General features: G+C 39.9%; 1 protein-coding gene and 1 long non-coding RNA gene across 23 annotated transcripts; one reads left to right on the forward strand and one right to left on the reverse strand.

Moving 5' to 3' along the window:
* Positions 1-1,731: 1,731 nt before the first annotated feature.
* tcea3 (transcription elongation factor A (SII), 3) lies at positions 1,732-10,109 on the reverse strand. 22 transcript variants are annotated; one of them, XM_044208138.1, is made up of 23 exons: positions 9,862-10,109; positions 9,011-9,073; positions 8,761-8,866; positions 8,554-8,644; positions 6,833-7,348; positions 6,637-6,750; positions 6,451-6,519; positions 6,241-6,342; positions 6,067-6,135; positions 5,885-5,953; positions 5,695-5,790; positions 5,484-5,549; positions 4,975-5,034; positions 4,690-4,788; positions 4,508-4,576; positions 4,340-4,402; positions 4,179-4,253; positions 3,169-3,329; positions 2,930-2,986; positions 2,637-2,791; positions 2,394-2,540; positions 2,221-2,292; positions 1,732-2,134 (listed from the first exon to the last, which is right to left on the reverse strand). In XM_044208138.1, exons 1-23 carry the CDS (start codon positions 9,928-9,930, stop codon positions 2,126-2,128), a joined length of 2,397 nt encoding a protein of 798 aa, XP_044064073.1. In that variant the 5' UTR covers positions 9,931-10,109; the 3' UTR covers positions 1,732-2,125. The 22 variants fall into 22 exon arrangements, with proteins under 22 accessions (XP_044064073.1, XP_044064072.1, XP_044064078.1 ...); XM_044208137.1 differs by having other exon boundaries at positions 5,484-5,552; XM_044208143.1 differs by lacking the exon at positions 5,885-5,953 and having other exon boundaries at positions 9,862-10,108.
* A 1,268-nt stretch (positions 10,110-11,377) lies between these two features.
* LOC122881670 lies at positions 11,378-11,889 on the forward strand. Its single transcript, XR_006379203.1, has 2 exons — positions 11,378-11,417; positions 11,530-11,889. It is a non-coding gene; the product is annotated as an uncharacterized LOC122881670 (long non-coding RNA).
* The last annotated feature ends 8,745 nt before the right edge of the window (positions 11,890-20,634 follow it).

Genomic DNA, 20,634 nt, shown 5'->3' on the forward strand with positions numbered 1-20,634 from the left:
GCCATTAACACGCGACCGAGTGCAGTGTTTATGTTGAAAAATTCCATCAATGCCTGTTTTCCTCTGACAGAGATGTAACAATGCCAAAAATGTTCTGCTGTGTAGTGAAATAAATTCATCCTGACTGACAGTCGCTTTAACTCCTGAGGTTGGGTTGTTTTGAAGCAGATGGAGGTATCTGATTGGACGATGCCTGTATGTGGCTGTCAGTTATGGATTGGCGCACATGTTCTCAAGAGAGAGACTGTAACATCTATACTGAGTTTACGTCACAGTGCGTCTCTGATTTACTTGACATGGCATGTCATGCCACACACATATAGATTGATGTTATCGCTGACGTCAGAAAAAAAGGCACAATCAAACACTCATGTCCCACTCGTATAATAATAAGGCTAGAAAGGCTAATAATAATGAAAACATGCACACATTTTTTTTACTTTTATTAAAAGACAATTTGCAATGACCTTATAAATTATTTTAAATTTGCATGAAACATTGTTGCCATTATTTGAGAGCATTATTCATTTAGGGCACAGTATGGAGAGCTTTTATTTTCTCACATCTCTCTTCAGCAACTGTTGGGTACACAGAGCAGAGCAGCTGCCACTAAGTGAAAATATTGGGAATAATGTTGTAGAATCCATTAACAAATTATAACGGAAAGAAAATGTGGGCCTTGCAAAGATTAGAAAGTTAATCGAGTGGATTTTGCTTTATGTTTTATATTTTATATTCCCGTTTATGTGTATCTGCTAAGTTGAAGTTGAACTTTAGGTGACATTTCCCTGCTCACTTTTAGATTTCAGGATGAAAGAGGGATGATGATTATAACACCGATGCACAAGTGTAGAATAACAGTCAGTGTTGATGCTTTCTGAGCTCTGCCTGCACATCAACAGAGGACTTTTAATGGTGGAAATGATGCAGAAGAAGTAAATGAATGTGGTTTCACAGAAAACCAGATGGTATATACTCAGCCAGAGGGCAGCCGGGAAGCATTTCCTTTCTATCATTTCTACTGGCACACAGACCATATTTCCCACATTACCACCGCATTTTATATTTATATATTTAATGTACTGTACGTAGCTCAATTTCTTCAGGAACACAGAACTGATGGATTATAATTTGCACGTAACGTATTTCTCATAAATTTAGTTGAATGCTGTTGAACAGCATTCAACTAAACAAACCTCTGGCTTTACCAGCCTGTTGGACTGGCACTAACAAGCAAGCGTCTAATTTGTGCTCAGTAACCTGAAGAGAGAAAAATTTAATTGTGGTATCTAATTATGCCTGTGTTTTGAGTTATGATGGATTGTTGCCATCTACTGTACATTTTCAGTGGTACAACAGAAAAACTTCATCTAATCCGTCACACCATTTTCATTAAACACATCTTTCTTTGAATGAATATTTATCTGTGCAATGAATTGCAGATTTATTCATAATGACTACCTCTTGGAGTAATTAGTATTGTAGTATATTGTAGATGCAATGTTCAGTTTTTATTTCTTTCTTCAGTTCAGTCGATCCCTATGTGTTTACTGAAATCATTAAGAAAAACTAGATACTGATAAGAAAGATGTTATTGTGCCCAAATAAAATAAAAATTAAAAAATATGCATCTTAACCATACTTAAGTTAAAAGCAAACAATAGTATGTTCTGTGTGCCACAAGACATTTATGATGATGATGACAATGAGGGAAGTGACTCTGACTGAGACTGATTGTCAAAATCTTTTATTAAATGTGAGTTTAAAAAGCCATCATACTGATGATTTATGCAGTTTTATTGGAATTAGATATATACAGTAAAGTGAACAGCTGTAATATGACACAGCATATTAACTGGATAGTCTTTCCATCATGACAGCACCGTGATCATCACTCATTGTTCCAACAGTCATCAAACTTCATGCTGAGTCTTCCAATTCCACATAAAGCAAACCCGGATTATTAGCACATGCTTAGAAATTTCAAGTAAAAATTGTAAGAACACTATTTATCTGTTTAAATCATTAGCTGCAATAATTTATAACTCCCTCCCCTCCCATTATAGAAAATATGCAGTTCAATATGCTCAGGGGGAAAAAAAATCGTGGTTTCACCTGGAAGGCATCAGCAGAACTGAAATTTAGAGGGCGAAAAGAAAAGTATTAAAAATAATTTTTTAAATGATTCAAAAAAGTACAAAAGATACAGGAAAGACTTACCTTCCAGCGGTTACCACACTCATTACACAGAACAAATGTGGTCATTGGCTCATCAGCACTGCGTGTCTGCACCTAAAACAAACACACAGCAGGTTTTGTAAGCTGTAAATAATATATTACATGTGAAACTGTCTGTATGTTCATGTACAGTGTGCTCATGTGTGTCTGTTTACCTGGTTGTAGGTGCAGTTCTTCTTCTTGCACTTGCCGCACTGCAGCAGGTCGGTGGTGGTGCCACCAGTTTTGGCCATTTGGTGTTCCCTGATGGCCTCCTGGGTGAGAACGTTCCTCAGCTGTTTCAGCTCGTCGCTGGCCATTTCCTACATGAGAGAGATGTGGAAAAGATGGAGCAGAGGGGACAATGTGAAGTACTGCAACTCATCAATGGTTTAGTATGCAGCTGCAGCGTTCTGTACCTCAGCAGACATGGTGGCGATGCGGCTTAATTCAATGCTTCCTGCGAGTACGTTTCTGCGAAGCCCAGGGTTCTTTGGGTCCTTCAAGTTGCTGATGCGGCTGCGGACTCTGTTTTTATATTTCATATCAGTGGCCTTTACGTCCTGGTAGATATGTGCGACTGTGCAGTCAAGGGGGATCTGATCATAGTAATAATGTCAAATGAGATACTTTCCATTTGGATCATCACTGAATGAACTACAGATTAGTCAAGCCAAACATTACGGCAAATATTCACTAAATTGAAGGATATGATCTTCAATCTCTGCAGCCATGCTGTCACAGTTAGTTCCAAAATCTTTGTAGTCGTCTGTGAAGAAAAAGAATTCGTGTTAATCTGCTCACTACAGTGATGTTTATGTGTTCCTTGTGTAGTATATTGCTGCTAAGTTCCACAGGCTGTTTTTGTATGTATTACTTTGTCTGCATATTTAGAGCCTATTAGCTGCTGTAGTGTGTACTCTCAGTGATAAAGTGTAATCTCAGCCTCACTGTCGGTGCGCAGGGCAGCTGCCAGCATCTCAATGCACTTGTCTCTGACGGAGTCTCCAGTAGCGAGATGAGGGGGCAGTGGACCCCCGGCAGAACTGAAGCTGGGTGACATGGGGCTTGTCGGGGTGGTGGGGGTTTTAGGGGCATCGGTTTTGCCCTTTCTGCAGAAGAGTACACATCAAAGCAATCACACATTAGAGTGTATAAATGTCACTTCTGGTGTATTTGGTCCGATTTGACATCAGGAGGGAGCGGTGTCAGTCACTTTTTCCAAACTGAACCTGAGATTTAAACTAGTTATCTTTTTTTCTGGAGCAGCATTGAATTTTTTAGACCTTATTAAGAACATGTTTGACATACAATCTTATTAAACAGATGTATAAAACAAAACTGATAAGAAATCCAAATCTGGCATTGCTTGAAAGTCCTATCCACATGTCAACTGAAACCCATTCATCATTGTTCAAGCAGCCATCATTTTTATTTATTTTTTTTGGTCCACTATAAGGTCATATTATGACCTTATAAAGATGATATGGCTAATATGTTAGCAAACGATTGCCTATTTACACATCCAGCAGACACAACATAAGCATTAATTTACATTTGTGTTTCTGGCCCCTTGATGAATGTAAGTCCAATATTCACTCTCTTTAAGCTTTGTTTTTGGTCTCCACCAACTCCTGAGAGAAATATCTGACTCATTAGCTGCTAAAAACTCCGCTGTGTTCACCAGCTAGCTGCTAACTTTGTCTGTTGTTTGGCTGTTGCTGGAAACGAGGCTGATGAGAGCCGTGGGACTGAGCCAGACAGTAAAGTTGCGGGTTGTAAAAAAAAAGATGCTAAAATGCTCTACTGAAGGGAAACTGCAGAGTTGTGTGATAATTATCTGTGCCAAACAGCAACAACCCTCCTTACTTAAAAAGGAGTGCACTTCAGCTATATTGAATATAAAATAAGTATCATCAGCATATATCGTAACGAACCTACAACATTTCATATTGAAATACCTTTCAATGCTGTCAGTAGAGGGCTTCCTCTGTGGAGGTCCAGGCTGAGCAGTCTTGGAGCTGTGAGACTCTCTCCTATAATACAAAGTCAATATCAGTGACCATTGAAACAAACCTGTGAAACTTTAATGAAAAATAAACTCTTCTTCTGTTTCTTTTACCTTTCAGCTGTTAGCTTCTTTGCTGGTGGTGAGCTGCTTTTCTTTGAATCAGTGGATTCCCGCCTACAGTAAGTAATGAGACACATTCAGTAAATCTGGTTTTATTGACAATGTTTATTTCTATTTCATTTCCAGAGTGAGATTTGAAGTAGTGCATACCAGTCCTACCTGTCAGGTTTGGAGTCAGTTGAATGACGTTTCACAGGTTGGCCGGGCTTCGAGTCGCAGGAGTCCTTCCTACAACAAAAGAGTTGTGATACTGACACCATGTTTAAAACATAAAATAAAATACACACAGCGTAAATTAAAATGCAATGTACTGTGGAATGTATTTTCCTGCTCCTGCACACCTGTGTTTTTCTTTTTTGACATCCACACTGGGCTTTTTGGGAGGTTGTTGAAACTCTGTCTGTATGTTCATGTACAGTTTAGAATCAGATGAATCTTTCCTGACAAAAGGGAAACATTTGTTTGATTCTCAAACAAATCCACTCACAGGACAGTAAAAGTATAAAAAGGGAAGCTCCTCATGCACTGAAAACCGACGAAGAGCTGTTTGAAGAAGCTCAAGTCAAACCACACAACCACCATGTTATCGCACCCACAGCCTAACAACCATTTTCACACTCGCCAACCTTTCTCTCTTGGCTTCATCTGAGTGTTTTTTAGATCCTTTGCTATCCGATGAGTCTTTCCTGCAAAAAGAAAAAAGTGCTTCTACACTCTTTGTTCTTTCTGTGAGTTACTGTACATCAACTTGAAGTAAAGATGTGAATTTCTAGAGATTTCCTAATAATATATCAGGATATTTAAACAATGGGAGAATAATGGTGAAATATTAAAAATCTATACTTTGAAGTTCTGTCAGTCTGTATGTTATACTGTCAGAAGTCTTCAATAATCTTCAACTGAAATTCAAGACTTGTCTGAATCTAAAACAGTCCCAAATATTATTATTTGGAGTTTCCATGTAAAAGGAACTACACTGCACTACACACTGCATTACTGTCATATACCGACAATATTTTGTGTAAAACAAACGAAAAGCAGATATTACAGTCTGAGGTCACTGATCCTCCAGAGACAACAGCAAAGTAATTTTTCTAGGAAGAATGAGAGACAGAATAATTCCCAGATCCCGGACCTGTCTTTCTTCACGTGATCTGACGTCTTCTTCTGTGAAGGAGGTTTAGAGTCGGATGACTCCTTCCTGCTGTGGCAAACAACACAAGGATTCAATGGAGAGAAGAAAAACTCCAAATGAAATTATAGGTTGTTTTTCCAAAACACTTCTCCCAGACACTTGAAGGCAGTGACTACATGCAGTCTGTAATGAGAACTCATCTAATCCAGACCTGTCCTTTTTCCCGTCCAGTGAAGGACGCTTCGGAGGAGGCGGGGGGTGAAGAGGAAGTGAAGGAAGAGGAGTGTTGGGGTCAGGGGGCTCTTTTCTAAATGAAATTACACCTGTGAGCTGAGCAGAACCATGTCATGATGACAGTGAATATTAATGTGAGGCAGTGCAGCGGGCATGCAGACCCTGACCTTGGTGGAGGAGGATGAAGGTGAAAAGGAAGAGGAGCAATTGGAGCATTTGGGTCCGGTGGAACTTTCCTGATGTGAAAATCAACATTTGTTTGAAAATACGCCTTTGAGCTGAGCAGAATCATGTCATGATGACAGTGAATATTAATGTGAGGCAGTGCAGCGGGCATGCAGACCCTGACCTTGGTGGAGGAGGATGAAGGTGAAAAGGAAGAGGAGCAATTGGAGCATTTGGGTCCGGTGGAACTTTCCTGATATGAAAATCAACATTTGTTTGAGTATCCCCTAAAATCTCACATTTTTCTGCACGTAAACTCAAAAATGGTTTCACAAACATGCACCACAGCACCCCTGACCTCTCTTTCTTTACTTCCAGCGAAGGTCGCTTAGCCGGAGGAGAGGCGGGTCGAGGAGCCTGAGGACGAGGCTGTCGGGAGGAAGAGTCTTTACCGTCCTTCCTGAACAAATGTCACAACAGTACAGATCAGAGCATTGCAACTCATGAGTCCTCGATGATGTAGCACGCTGTTCAAGCTAAATACAAAATCCTTTTAATAAAGACACACCTGACTGACCCATCACAACATGCATCATGCACTGTAGGCATCCTGTTAGGCCATGAGCCCGTTAGAAAACTGTAGGGACAAATGTCAGTGCATATGAGTGACTCAGAAATGGTTATGTCATGCAGGATCAGGGGGAACATTTCAGTCCGTCATGCTCTTCAGCTCAGGCGATGTAAGAGTCCTGACCTGTCTTTTTTCAGGTCCACAGAGGGACGTTTGATCGGGGGAGGAGGCCGAGCAGGTCGAGGAGGAGAGGGGAACCGGGTGGGATACAGAATAGTGCTGTCCAACACTCCTCTCCTGAAATAAATAATTCAGTCTGAAGCTCTGAGGGATGCTTTTGATGCGTGATAATCAGTTTTTGAGCCACCTCCCCTCTCACCTTTCAAATATTGGTTTTTGAGCGTCAGCAGGCTTCTCATTCAGTGGTCTCTCTCGCTGCGGCCTCTCGTGTCTGCTTTCCTCTCTGTGTTTGTCCTTCTTCATGTCATCTGTGTAGCTGTGCTTCTTGGGCTCCTCTGGGTGTTTCTCCTTTTTGACTTCTTCCACGTGTCTCATCTTTTTTGGTTCTTCTAACAGCCTTTCTTTCCTTGGTTCTGGCTTGTGTTTCTCACCCTGCAGGTCTTGCACATGCTTCCGTTTCTTGTTATCTAATTCGAGTTGGGCGTCCTCTGCAGGTTTTTGTTTTTTTAATTCTTCTAAATGCTTCTCCTTTCTGATTTCTTGGGGATGTTTCTCATTTTGGGGCTCCTCCAGGTGCTTTTCATCCCAGAGGTCGTCTGCGTGTCTCTCTGTTTTGTTTTTATGTTCGTCATTTTGTTTTTCTTTTCTGTATTTGTTTGAGTGTTTTTTATCAGGATCTGAGTCATGTTTCGGTTTGACATCCAGTCTCCTGTGGCTAACAGAAACAAAGAAAGTAACATTTTTACTTCTGTTCAAGAGCCAGCAAACATTTACCAGTTTCACCAGGTTTGTTGTTGTAATGCAACTTAGGCCCCATTCGGAAAGGATTAAAACACTATCACTATCTACATCTATCCGACATCTATCACTACTTCCATAGCCTCTTTAGAAATGTCCTGTATTTGCACTTGACTAACTTGACAAAATAACCAAATTGCAGCCTCAGTCACAGAAGCCATTATCACATGCGCCGAGACTTTAAGGTACATTTCTGAGCGACCACATACACACTACAGAACCATTAGTTTCACTTAGAACAGATGAATAGATTGGATGCTTCTTTTATAGTTTTTATTTTGATTCTAATCATGCATTGTCCTTGGTGCTGAATATTATCTTTGTTTGCTCTGACAAGGGCTGTACCTTCGGTGTGTGAATGAGTTACTTTCTTTGAACTGATGAGCAGTTGGCACCTGCCATCAGTGTATGAATGTGTGTGAATGGGGTGAATGTTATATCTAGTTTTGAGTAGTCGGGAAAAAAAGACTAGAAAGGCGCTATATAAGTTCAGTCCATTTACCAATATATTTTCCCTTGTAGAACAGTATTGCATGTAAGAATGACATAAGTCCACTTACAGCTGTCGGTGGGCAGAAAACTGTGCAAAATGATTATGCAATGCTACTTAAATGACAAAGAGATGAAAACAGAGTGATTTGAAAGCTTCTGTGGCAAACAAACAAATGTCTTTACATCATCCTGAAGAATTATTAATTTACCTCTGGATAGGCTGCTACAGTGCAACTCCTGACACATTCTTTCATCTTCTTGACTGCTTTTTGACGGAGCTGCATCTGGGAGCCATTTTTCAAAGCAGGTATTTGTATACACATGCAGTAGTTGAGATAACCGTCATAATACACGTCTGAACATGTACAAATACTGTAGGTCTGGTGTCATGCCGTGTATGACAAACATCTCACCATTTCACTGAATTTCTGCACTTCCTTCATAATTCCATGTCATTTTTAGATTAACTTAAAGCAGTCCGGTCACACTCAACACTCTGGGTCTTACAGCAGGCAGGTTCTGCAGGTGTGCTGATATTGACCAGTACTTTATTTCATAATGTCACTGCTTCTGTGGTAAAAGACCATGTTGCCTGTGAGGTTTCTGTGCAGCAGCTGTGAAAGTACTGACCTGCTTTTTGTCTCAGAGGGGGAGCTGTTTGGAGACGCTGCTGTTTTGCTGGAGTCCAAACCGTTCTTCGTTTCAGAGGGTTTCTCAGAGTCTGTGTGAGTGTTTGAATGAATCATATGAGTTCAGTTCACTGATGTATTTATTGCACAAACAATTATCTAACTGCTCAGTAAATCATGTATGTATGTAAATCATGTCGCAAAGTACCCAGAAGTCTTTTCCAGTCTTTAATGAGAACCTTTGCCAAGGCAATGACTTCCTCATCTGTGCAGTGCTTCCTGATACCATTCACAGACATGCCGATCCTCGTTTCCTAAGACAAACATAAATGTACATTGTGAGCTTTAGTTTGTATTATTATGAGCGTTATTTTAATTATTCTTGCATTGTCTCTAATTAGTTAATTGGTTGAAAACTAAAAATATACATAAATCTAATAGAATACACTGCAGCCTACCTGGAGAAGTCTGAGTGTCATATTGAAACCTTTCAGTTCCCTCAGCAGGTCCATGGCGCCCTCCTGCACACACAAAACAGTCACAACAAACATCATTTAGACTTTTTACCTATAAATCTTGAATGTGTTTATTTAGAAATGTGTAATGACAATGTAAAAGACAGATTTGATAGCATATAAATGTGAACATTTAAAAAAAAACACGAATTGACAAATTGCCTAAGCAACAAGTTTCACTTCTGTATTTTTAAGTTTTCATCGGCATTTTAGAACAAATGAATACTGATTCCATAAATTCAAAGAATGTATCACAACTGGCATTAAATTAGCATTTCTGCGACTGTTTGTTTTATTCTGATCACACGCTAGAAACTACTACATTATCGACTGCAGCCCTGTAACTGTGCAAGAGCGCCATGGAACAACGTCCTGTTTGCAGAGTCTGTCACAACACACACGACCTTGCCCACAGGCCGCGTTGTTTACTTTCTGTTGCATGAGTCACTGATCGATATGACCACCAGCAAAAGATTTGCAAAAAGTTGTCAACAACTTGACAAAAGTTAACCCATATGGCGCCGCACACTCTGGGACCGAAAGGTCCTGCGAGCGAAATGTCTGCAAACCGGCGCCAAACACCTGTTGATCATTTGTTACGGTTCAGCCAGGTTCATATTACAAATGTGCAGACTTTCCAAATACGCCGATTCAGACGAAATCAAACATATCGTCGACGTAAACCTGCAGGAAACCATTTCATTTTAAGAAGAAACATTCACGGGCCTTCTGCACAGCACGAGGTGGCTGGACAGCGCGCCACCTGCGGGTGTCAAAATACGGTATAGTCTCACCGTGTTATTTCTAGACACCATCTTGTCCAGTTTTTTAGCAATCCGGATGAGATCTTCCTCCCGCGTCATCGCTGCATTTACTCGACTAAGAATGAATCAATAATGTCGATTAGATACTTATTAAAAAGCGTGAAATGAAGTTATAGAAACAAGTTGGAATCCGCTGCACGTCGGACTTTACGCACTGCGCGCTCCATTCAGCCCAGAGGCGTGTCCTGGTGCAGGATCCCAGCTGACCAGCACGACACATGACAACCACTAAATATAGACGCTGAAGTACACACATGGGACAACACAAATATCTAATTCTCAAGGTGATTCATATAAACTTATTTCAAAGAGTCATTAAATACTTCCTCATTTGTACAATTCAAGCAGCCAATCGGTGACTTCGACGTTAGTTTAAATCTAGTGCCAGTTGCTGCTGTGCCAAAGAGAAAAAGCAGCCTGACACTGGATCACAGTTTACTACGTGTTTATTACCTCACTCACAACCTCAGCACTAGGTAACAAAGACTTATCAAATGTTTTTCAGGCACTGGAGTTTGTAGTCAGTGTGCAGATGTGGAGTGATAATGTTGTGTTAAAAAATATTCTGTTCCTGGATTTGTTTATACGTGTTTTGCCACCAGAGGGTGCTGTGATTTAAGATTCTACACAACTTCACAGGCCAACTGATCAGATCCTTTCATGAGAATTAATTAGATTCCCTTTCATGCCGAAAACACCAACCATCACGTTTGCTTCTATTTGCTACTGCTTACTTATTGTAAATTTGGTTTCTGATGTCTTTACACTTGAGCTCACATCAATTCAATTGTATTCTTCTTTTGCAGAAACATTTATTGTAAAAGTATGCATGTTGAGACTGTAGGGGCTCTTTTCCAAGAAGTGCAGAGACACCAAGCGTTTGATACTAAATGATCCTAATATTCAACTGGAATGATGTTATTTAAAAAGACTTTAGCCTGTAATTGCATGCGTCCGTGCTGCTGACAGTCCTTCTTTGAGTCTGGTGGTATATACAGTGAGTTAGCTGAGGTCAGTTAAACAAACGTTCAGAGAATTAAATTACTTGCGATTACTCGAGCAAGTGCTTTCTACAAGGTCCTTGGTATCCTTGTAAAAATGTCTGTATATCTAATCTCTGACAACTTCTTGGAAGCAATCATTTACAGACTGTTTTCATAGAAAATCTCTTCCAGGGGAAACACGCTCCCAGAACTGAAAGGCATGAATGCTTACTCCCACAGTCCACCGGGAACCGAGCCCCGCTACAGTTCAGATCCTCGAGACGTCCCTGCCGCTGGATGTCCCGATGTGGGAAGCGAGGACATGAGAAATGCAAGTTGCAACAGTTTGTTTTTGAAGTTAGATCAAATATCAGAGGGATGAAGACTTGAGGTTTTAATTGGTTTGGACTTCTCTGTCTAGAAATGTACTCAGGCCCAACGGTTTGTATGGACACAGTTTATGTAGACAGCAATGCTCTCTAACATAATTGTATATCATTACAGAACAGTATTGGCTGGAAAACTTAAATGTCTGCCCAAAAGGTAAAGTGTAAGTTTGTGGATGTTTTATGTGTGTTCCGATTTAAAACCCTAAAATATGATCCATGTCCCATTAAGGTAAGAGCAAACTGTTGCACTCTTGTTTGTGTTGCAGGGATTTGAAGAGAACTGTGTTAATGACGGCAGGTGAAAGTCTGAAAGCTTGTCTTGAGCAAAGAGTATTATCTCTTTACAATGCTCTTACACAACAGGCTGAGCGTATAACTCGTCCCTGCCTCCGACTGAAGACAGCAGTGTGTCTGGCAGGTGGACTCGAAAAGTGGGACAGCTCACCGTGAGGTAAGAGAGGAAGCAGGCCAAGAGGAAGAACCAGTGATCAAGATCACATCCTTTACCTCCGTGTACTAAACCCTTCGGCTTGGGGCTGAAGAAGAGCTGCTCCCCCTCCTGCAACCTCTGACCCCTTTCCCACACGCTCAGACTAAATAAACTGATCTCTTCATTCTTAAGAAAATAACTCTGTGTGCACCTTGTACTACCAGCCTTGGTCTCCAACCTCAAATTAGGCTAATGCACAAAATATTAAGAATTATTACCCTCCATCTATACCAGTCTCAAAGGAGCAGTGGTGGAATGAAACTAAGTGCATTAACTCAAGTACTGTACTGTACTGAGCTTTCCCATTTTATGCTACTTTATACTTCTACTTCACTACATTTCAGAGGCAAATATTGTACTTTTTACTTCAGCTTGTCAGATAACAATTTTACAAACAAAACATTTAATCATTCTAAAATATCTGATTAAATTACTCAGCAGTAGATAAAATTAGCATCACTCTGAACAAAAGGAAAATGCTACTTACACATGAATCCATCTGTAATATTAATCTTGTAATGCAATGTGTAACACACAGGGTCAGTTGTTCTGCATGCTGAGTACGTTTACTTACACAAAACCTGCAAAACAGATTCTTTTTTTGTCACTTTGGAGCAGCAGAAACAAGCTGCAATCACAACATTGACATATACACTTAATTATTTATTTACTTGACGCTTTATAAAGTGGATATTGCAAACATGTTAGCAAATATATTTACATATCCAGCAGATACAGAGCAACATTAGTATTAATTTGGAGCCATGTTTCTGGCCTCCTGATGAATGAAAGTCCAATATTCACTCTTTTAGCTCTGTTTTGGTCTCCACCAACGCCTGAGGGAAAATATCTGGCTGTTTAGCAGCTAAATTCTGAGAGTGAAACAAAACAGTAAACTTGTGGGCCTTAAAGCCAGAACAAGAGCTGAAAGACATTAAAATGCTGTTTAGAGCTGAGGGGAACAGCAGATTTGCCGATAATTCTCTGTGGGTTTGTCACTACAAGCAGCCCCTTTCACATTACGCTTAGTCATTTGATCCATTGTTGTCATTAATTAGTACATCTTTAATTGCATTTTTCTATCAATAAGAATGTACGTTTACGTAAAAAAAATTGTCAATGCACTTTTACTTGTAACAGAGTGCATTGTGGTATTGCTACTTTTACTGAAGTAAAGGATCTGAATACTTCTTCCCCACTGCAAAGGAGATGAACATATAGAAAACCATAAGCCTAAAAGAAAGATTGATATTCCTTGAGACAGCTGAGATGTGGATTTTGCAGAAAGGAATCGGCCCCTGATGCTCTCAGGCTATACATGGTTACATAACTGCATCTGTGTGCATTCCCATATGCTGCACTGAAGTACCCTGAGCCTCTGCTGCTGGGTTTGAGAGTCTATAATTAGCATCTCGGGTCTGACCACATCAAGTCCTATCTTGTCTTTGCTTGCTTTCCGAGCAGACAGGAGAAAGTGGTCCTGCACCCCTTACTGTACTGTACATCCCGCATGCTTTAACAGACAAAGAGTTAACTGGGAACATCCACCAGTCTACTTTCCTCTCCATGCACCTCGCCCAGAGCTAGTGTCTCTGCCAGTCACAGACCAGAGACGCCAGGCCTGGGCAATTATGGCAATTTTTGGATGACATCAGACTAGAAAATGAATGATTTCATTTAGCTGTCAATTTTTTTCTGGATCTAGTGTAGGATGCAGAACCTGTAATAGAGCATGTCAAAACAGAGTGGGAGAATTGTTTAGACGTTCACATCTGCAGTTGGCTGGAAGGTAATCCCAGCCTGGTGGGGTTGGTTTGTCTGCTAATAATGACCACTGTTCAGTGTTGGCACTCGCAAACAGTAGGCTGAATCTCCCCTGGAGAGGTTGGACCACCCAAATATTTTAAGAACATCCTTGTATCTTCAGCTGTCGTCTAAGTCTCTATTTACTACCACACACACACCAAATCTGCCATATCCAAAACAGTTTTGGTGGTGCCACTATTTTAGGCTGCCTTTGACCAAAATAACTGGTGGTGCCACCGTTAGACACAATCCAACCAAAATAACTAAATGACTGACTAAAACTAAATCTGAATTATGCACTGAGAAAGAGATGTTTAACCTCATTCCTGACTACAAAAGTACCTTTACTGTATGTCACCCGAACTGTAGATTATGAAGATGTGAGACAGAGAATATTATTCACCTTATAGCTGCACAGTGAATACCCCCAAAGATGTCTTTAAAGGCAGAAAAAAAGCTGGAAAGGGATATGTAAAATATGTACTATAACTTATCCTAAACCGTCAATTACACACTGGCGCAGTGGACAGACTCTGAGTCATTTGTGTAGTGTCTGCAAAAAGATCATGTGGTTCTTCCCAAGGCTGCGATTTGATCTCTGAGCTCTCTTCATTTGTGCTTGAGCTTCGGCTTTATGCTGACAAACACATGCAGAACCCCTTTGGCTTGTGCCTGAAAGAGGGAAGAAAATCTTTCAAAATAAAGAACCCAATCAGTCTGTCATGAATGGAAGAGTAGCTCCAAAGAATGCTGCAATTTTGTGCTTTCGATACCACTGAGTCAGACAACTGCTCGGTGTTTGTCTCGTCATTCAAAAGCAGTAAATAATAATAATAAATAATTTCCCTCTTTGCGATGTAATTAGCAGTTTACAAACATCACATCACACAAAGCCTTCAGATCAAGCTGTGCTAATTGACAAAGCAGAGTTCCTACGCTAAAAGGCCAAATTGTGTTAGTGTGTAAATCCCCTCTTACTCTCATTTCCTTTTCAACTGCCCACTAATCTAATTAGAGCATCATAGTTAAAAACCCACGACATCTACCTTTCCTCTCTGTATTAGCAGCTTTTGCATTGCTTTCTGTTGGAATTGGATTCTGCACAGGTTAAATGCTTATAAACAGGAACTGCAGTGATTTAAGAGAAGCAGGGATTAGACTCAATGCTAAATGATCCAGTTAGTTGTAGACACTGTGCAAAAGCATCTAAATCCACAGATGTCACATAAGTGTATGCTTCGTTTTAGCTTAAATTTAAGCTTCTTTTGAGCTCTGTTGGAAATGTGTGTTCCTGAATACCAGCGAGCTCTTGCATATCAGACACCAATATGGTTCTTGTAATTTAAAGACAACAACAAAGTCAAACACAGTAAAGTACATAAAACCACATGGAAACCAGACCTCAGGGTAACAAGAGTGAAAATATTTATAGTACCTCTTCCTGCTATGCACAGAGGCACTTTTACAGGTTTTGAACATCCTTAAAGCAACTTGTTCACATGTGTCTTGTGAAAGGATAAGGCTTTACCAAGTAATCCATGTGACTAGACGAAAACCCAAAGTTCCTCAGGGTGAATTCACTGCTGTCAGGACCGTAACACTTCCTCATCGTTATCATATTGTCTCATCTCTTGTTCATCAGCTCCATAAAAAGTTTGTTGCACTGTATAACAACCCATGTGGCTTTATGACTTATCAGGGACTGTCAAATAATGCATATGAGCCTTTTTGAAGGGGCTCTCCGTCACTTTTATTCATTAAGATCATTTTACTGATCATGAGGACTAATATTCAGCCTGTGAAAACAGCTGTGTAATATCTACTGAGCTTTGTCAAGTCTGAGTAAATAACCCTAGTGATTTCATCACTCTGCCGTTCAGCCTACCATCCAAACAAGATGTGAACAAGCTTCAAAGGACTGAAAATGTATTTTATTTAAAATTGTATTTCAATATTGTTGCACAACCTTTAAGACGAAACCAACACATATATATTTTTGCATCAGCTGATCAAACATAGTAAGCTGCCATCTAAGAATGATTAAAATATTTGTGGGTTTTTTTCTATTTTAGCAAAATATGGAGAAAGTTAACAAAAGTTAAGAAAATGTGTTTGATTATCAACTTTTTAAGAGATGAGAAAAATGCACTTAGAAGGATGCTTTTTTCTTTATAAGAAGCTTTGTGAATCAGCCCTCAGATGTAGCTTTAATATGCTGTAGACTAGACAGTTTATGTGTAGCTCGGGCACTGAATTTTTTTCTCTCTTTGAGGTCTGTCTGACTGTTGTGTCATACTGTTTTGTGTTCCAGTTGTTACCACCTGTGACTGATGATCACATTGTTTTCTGAATACGCATACATGGTTTCCTTGAGCTGTAGCCAGTGGCTTTTAGTGTATGTTTGGTCACTTGTTGCAGATGTCATCTTTTGTACATCATATGTACATATATACATACACACACATATATATATATGTGTGTGTGTGTGTGTGTGTGTGTGTGTGTGTGTGCTTGTTCTTTGACAATTTATGAGATTTATGAAGATTTAACTGATTGAAATGTTGCACAGCAACAGTGAATAAAGTTTTTTGTGGGAGCAATAGCTCTGGGCTTTGAGCAAAAAAGAAAGATCACAGTATATTATTTACACTTTGAAATAAGGCACAAAACAAAAATAAACATCCAAAAGAAAGAAAATCAGCTTATGGGAAGAAAAAATAAATAAATAAAACATGAGGGGCTATAACATCTTTCTGCAGTGTTCATTTCAATTTGTGGTGGATTTATTACTACCACATGAGACTGCAACAGCCAAAAGAAAACAGGGAATTCTGTCCAAGAGCTGCAGTGAAAAAACCCTCCTGATGGCCTTGGGGGTCAACCCAAGGTCAACACAAGCAGACTTGTTCATTCATGCGTGATGTCATGACCAAGAGGTCTCATGTGGTGATGTCAAGATATTTACTAATGCCTGTGCATGTCAAGTCAAGTCAATTTTATTTATATAGCCCAATATAACAAATCACAATTTGCCTCAAGAGGCTGTACAATCTGGACAGCACACAACACCCTCTGTCCTTAGAGCCTCGATTCGAATGACTGAAAAACTCCCCAAAAAACCCATTTAACAGGGAAAGAAATGGAAGAAACTTCAGGAAGAGCAACAGAGGAGGGATCCCTCTCCTTGGACAGACAGCTATGCAATGTGTGTGTGTTTGTTTCACTATCCCTGTGGGGGACAGACATTGACAAAATGCTTTCCCTAGCCCCTTACACTAACCTTAACCATCACAAATAAATGCCTAACCTTAACCCTAACCGCTACCCGTCAGAACCTAAATTTTTGTCCCCGCGGTGACACAAGTCCCTATGGGTTAGTGTGCGTTCAGGTTAAAGTCCCCACCGGGTTATAAGAACATGTGTGTCTGTTAGAAAGAGTAAATGCATGCTGTGGGTCTGTTTCTGTGTCTTTTGGGAGAGGTGGAAAATAGATGGTGTGTGTATTTGTTTCTGGTTCAGTTCACTGACAGCACACAGATGCTCTCTGTCGATGTGGGGTCCAGGAAGTTAAAAGGTCTCAGAGCAGAGGAGGTGTCTCCGCTGAGGATAGGATGCCTTAATTCATCTGCTCGGACTTCCTGCGATCACATCATGACACAAATGTCTGCTTTACATTTTCCATTTCTGCTGTTAAAACATCAAGGCAGTGTTTTTCTATTTATCTCATTTTATTTGATTTTTGATTTGTATCTTGCTTTACGCGGCCTTGAAGTGGGGATATTCAACCTGAATTATGAAAAAACAGACATCCAGGACATCTGCCTATCCTCAGCAGGAGATAGTAGCAGAAGGAAAACAAAAAGATTATGAAGATGAGGAAAAGCAATGTTATCCAATCAAATCATTAATGTATCTGAGCCCACAGAGCTGTGGATATCAGGTTACTGTGTTACATCACTTGGGTGAATGCCAAAGGTTACAGTTGGCTGCCTAAGTACACTTCAGCAAGGCTGAATCTGTAACTCTATCAGAAGTTAGCAGGTGTTTCAGTCTTTGTAGTAAATGTAGAAGACAAGCAAAGCTACTTTCCCTTTTAACTTTTGTTTTTTAGTCACGCTGAGAAGATATATTTCAATCAGTCAAGTCCGGTTCATTTATAGAGCACATTTTAAAAATACAACAGGTGTTGACCAAAGTGCTTCAAGGAGAAATTTAAACTATAATTTAAACAAAAATAAGTAGGTAAATAACTGTTACAGACGAAAAAAAAATAAAACAATAGTTGTATTCATAATTAAGGGGAACTCAAACGTAATTATAAAAAAGTTGATCTTCAGCTGGGATTTAAAAGTGGTAATAGATGGGGAAGGTCAGACAGTGTCCTTAATTACATTTGAGTTAAAAAACTAAAAAAGTTAAAAGGGAAAGTAGTTCTCTGAACACATTAAGGACTGAAATAAGATTAAAAGTTTATTCTTGACCTTGGAAACAGAGGATCAAGAAGAAAAGGCTTGGTCACCTTTGGATTTTGACTGGGAACAGGGAATGGTGAGGAATAATTGATCAGAAGATCTGAGGGGTCTGGATGTAGATTCTGGACTGAGGAGCTCAGAGCTGGTGCCAAGTCATGCAGAGCTTCTAGTAACCAGTGAAGGAAGGCCAGTACAGGGTGAATATGGTTTCTTCTTGGTACCAGTGAGGAGTCAAGCTGCTGCATTTTGGACTTCAAGAGACAGGGATGACTGACTGACTCCCAAACAAAGAACTGAAGTAATAAAAGCAGGTAAGTCTCCAGATATCCAAAAGAGAGAAAAGTTATTATTTCCAGTCTAATGTGGAAAACCTTCCTACTACTGACAAACTTTATTTGTTAGTAAAATTTAAAGGCAGAGTCCAAAAGGACACCCAGATTTCTGGCACGTGTATGCACATTTGAAGACAAAAAAATTGCTATACCACTGGAGACATTTCTGGGAGCTCTGTCTTTACGCTGGAGTCTTTTTTTGGCCTTCCAGCATTTGAAATTCTCAAAACAAATTAAAACAGACTGAAGGTCAAGTATAGCTGCGTGTTGTCAGTGTAGCAACGGTAAGGGATGTTATGTTTTCTAAAAATAAGCCAGTGGAAGCAAATCTAAATAAAATCAGGCCTAAGATGGAGCCTTGGGGAACACCACAGGAGACAGCAGCAGGTAGATTCTCAGAGAGGTCACTTTTCTTTGAGAGCAACTGGCAGACACAAGTCCACAACTTCATACTTATTCTGTCATTTTCTCATTAAAGTCAAGTCAACTAGATGTGAGAAAATATTGCAGGATAAAAACAAGAGAGCTCAGTGTAAACAGGCTGACTAGGCTGGAGCACACTGAAGCCTCATGTGCTCTGTGTCCTTACTGTATGATGTCCAAATTTGATCATTTTATCCTCAGGAAAAATAGAGGCTTGTATCCAATGTAGGTTGACACAAGTGGGTCGAGCTGGTTGTTCCAAATCTGCACATTCTGGTCCAACGCTTCCAGCCGGTCAGGATAAAAACCAGTGACTGGAAAATATACTCGCCAAAGCATACAACAGACTGACCAAAGTCAACATACCATGTTGAAGAAGTGAAATATATAATTATTTTATTAATAAGAAAATACCGCCTTAGCTGGGTATTTGAAATAAAATAGTTAATGATAAGTTACTGTGACTATCACATGAAGGAAAATAGCTTTTTTTATTATTATTCCTGGGGTCGTCCTGCCTATGCCACATCTTTTAACAATAAACTTTAAACCTTTTGGTAGACAGACAAAATGATTTCATGAGAAAAGGAACTGCTCAGTTTTATATCTCCCTATAAAAACTGACTGACAGTACAAGAATTAAAATTATCAACAAAACAGCTGGAACACACCATGGTAATTAAGGTCTCGTAATTCACTCCGTCCGACTGTTTAACAAGCATGGTTTAATGCTTGGAAATGCATTTGAGTAATTAATTGGAAAATCCATTGTGTTCATGCTAGGGACCAGAAAAGATTTTATCTTGGGAATTATTGTTGTATGCCATCAGAAATATATTTCCCAAGGTTAAACATTTGGTTTGGTTCAATTATCTTGTTATTTCTTTTTAAATCCGAATCAAGTGATTCTTGAAATGCACCTGGAATCAATTCTTCTCTTGACGTTCACTGCCAATTATGAGATTTATGGCCTGCAGTGAACATGGATGTATTTTTATATTTTAATAAAAAAATATGCCGCTAAATTCCCCCACAAAAGACAGTCTGTCAGCAGTGCGTACAAAAAAACGTTCACAATCTGTAGTCACTGAAGGCCATGCAACTTTGAATTTCATAACAGCTCTCTGGCATTTTGTTTACAGTTAAGATCTGAAATAAAAGGAAAAAAATATATGTGAAAAGTTCCATGCTGGCTGATGTTGATGCTGCAGAGGCACATGGTTTGGAGCAAAAAGCATATGTTTAAGAGGTGAAATGTATGCTGGCAAAACAAATCACTGATTTATGTGTTTTGATGAGGCCTCATTTTCCATCTGATCTCAGTCGCAGACAGAGAAGAAATGCAGTTTGACAGAAATGTTGGTTTTGAGTGGGGAATTTGCCATCCTCAAAAGTTCTCCAATGACCTTGGAGCAACATCAAGACATGGAGCGTTTAATGATTTTGCTCAGATTAATATCAACACAAAGCCATGGAGTTATTATAACCAGCTTGAGCTGATGTGCTCAGTGAGTTGGTAGCCAATAACCCCATTCACTCACAGCAGGAGGCAGATTGTGGGGGGTTGAGCAGCCAGCCGACGGTGGGGGAGAAGAGCAGCTCTGGGACATGTGGAAAACTTGAAATGTGGAACAATGATTTTTACTGGGCCCTGGGTAAACAAACCCCCATCAGATTAGACCCAGGTCCTCGTGTATGAGTCACCGCCACCACCCGTCTCTTTAAAACCTCACATGGAGATCTTCCTGTCTCCACCAGTGTTGATGAAGAGCACACCCAAGCCCCTCTCTCAACAATACACTTCCTGTCCTCTTTCAGGAATGCAGGATGAGGGACATCGGTGAAAGG

Source organism: Siniperca chuatsi, linkage group LG9 (genome assembly GCF_020085105.1).
Source record: "Siniperca chuatsi isolate FFG_IHB_CAS linkage group LG9, ASM2008510v1, whole genome shotgun sequence".
Taxonomy (NCBI): domain Eukaryota; kingdom Metazoa; phylum Chordata; class Actinopteri; order Centrarchiformes; family Sinipercidae; genus Siniperca; species Siniperca chuatsi.

Excerpts from the sequence above, each read along its gene's own strand:
- tcea3 (XM_044208137.1), bottom strand. The coding sequence starts at position 9,930 with ATGACGCGGGAGGAAGATCTCATCCGGATTGCTAAAAAACTGGACAAG. Across the intron at positions 7,349-8,553 it reads CCCTCTGAGACAAAAAGCAG|CCACAGGAGACTGGATGTCA; the intron begins GTCAGTACTTTC and ends TGTTTCTGTTAG. Across the intron at positions 6,136-6,240 it reads CTGGAAGTAAAGAAAGAGAG|GAAAGTTCCACCGGACCCAA; the intron begins GTCAGGGGTGCT and ends TTTTCATATCAG.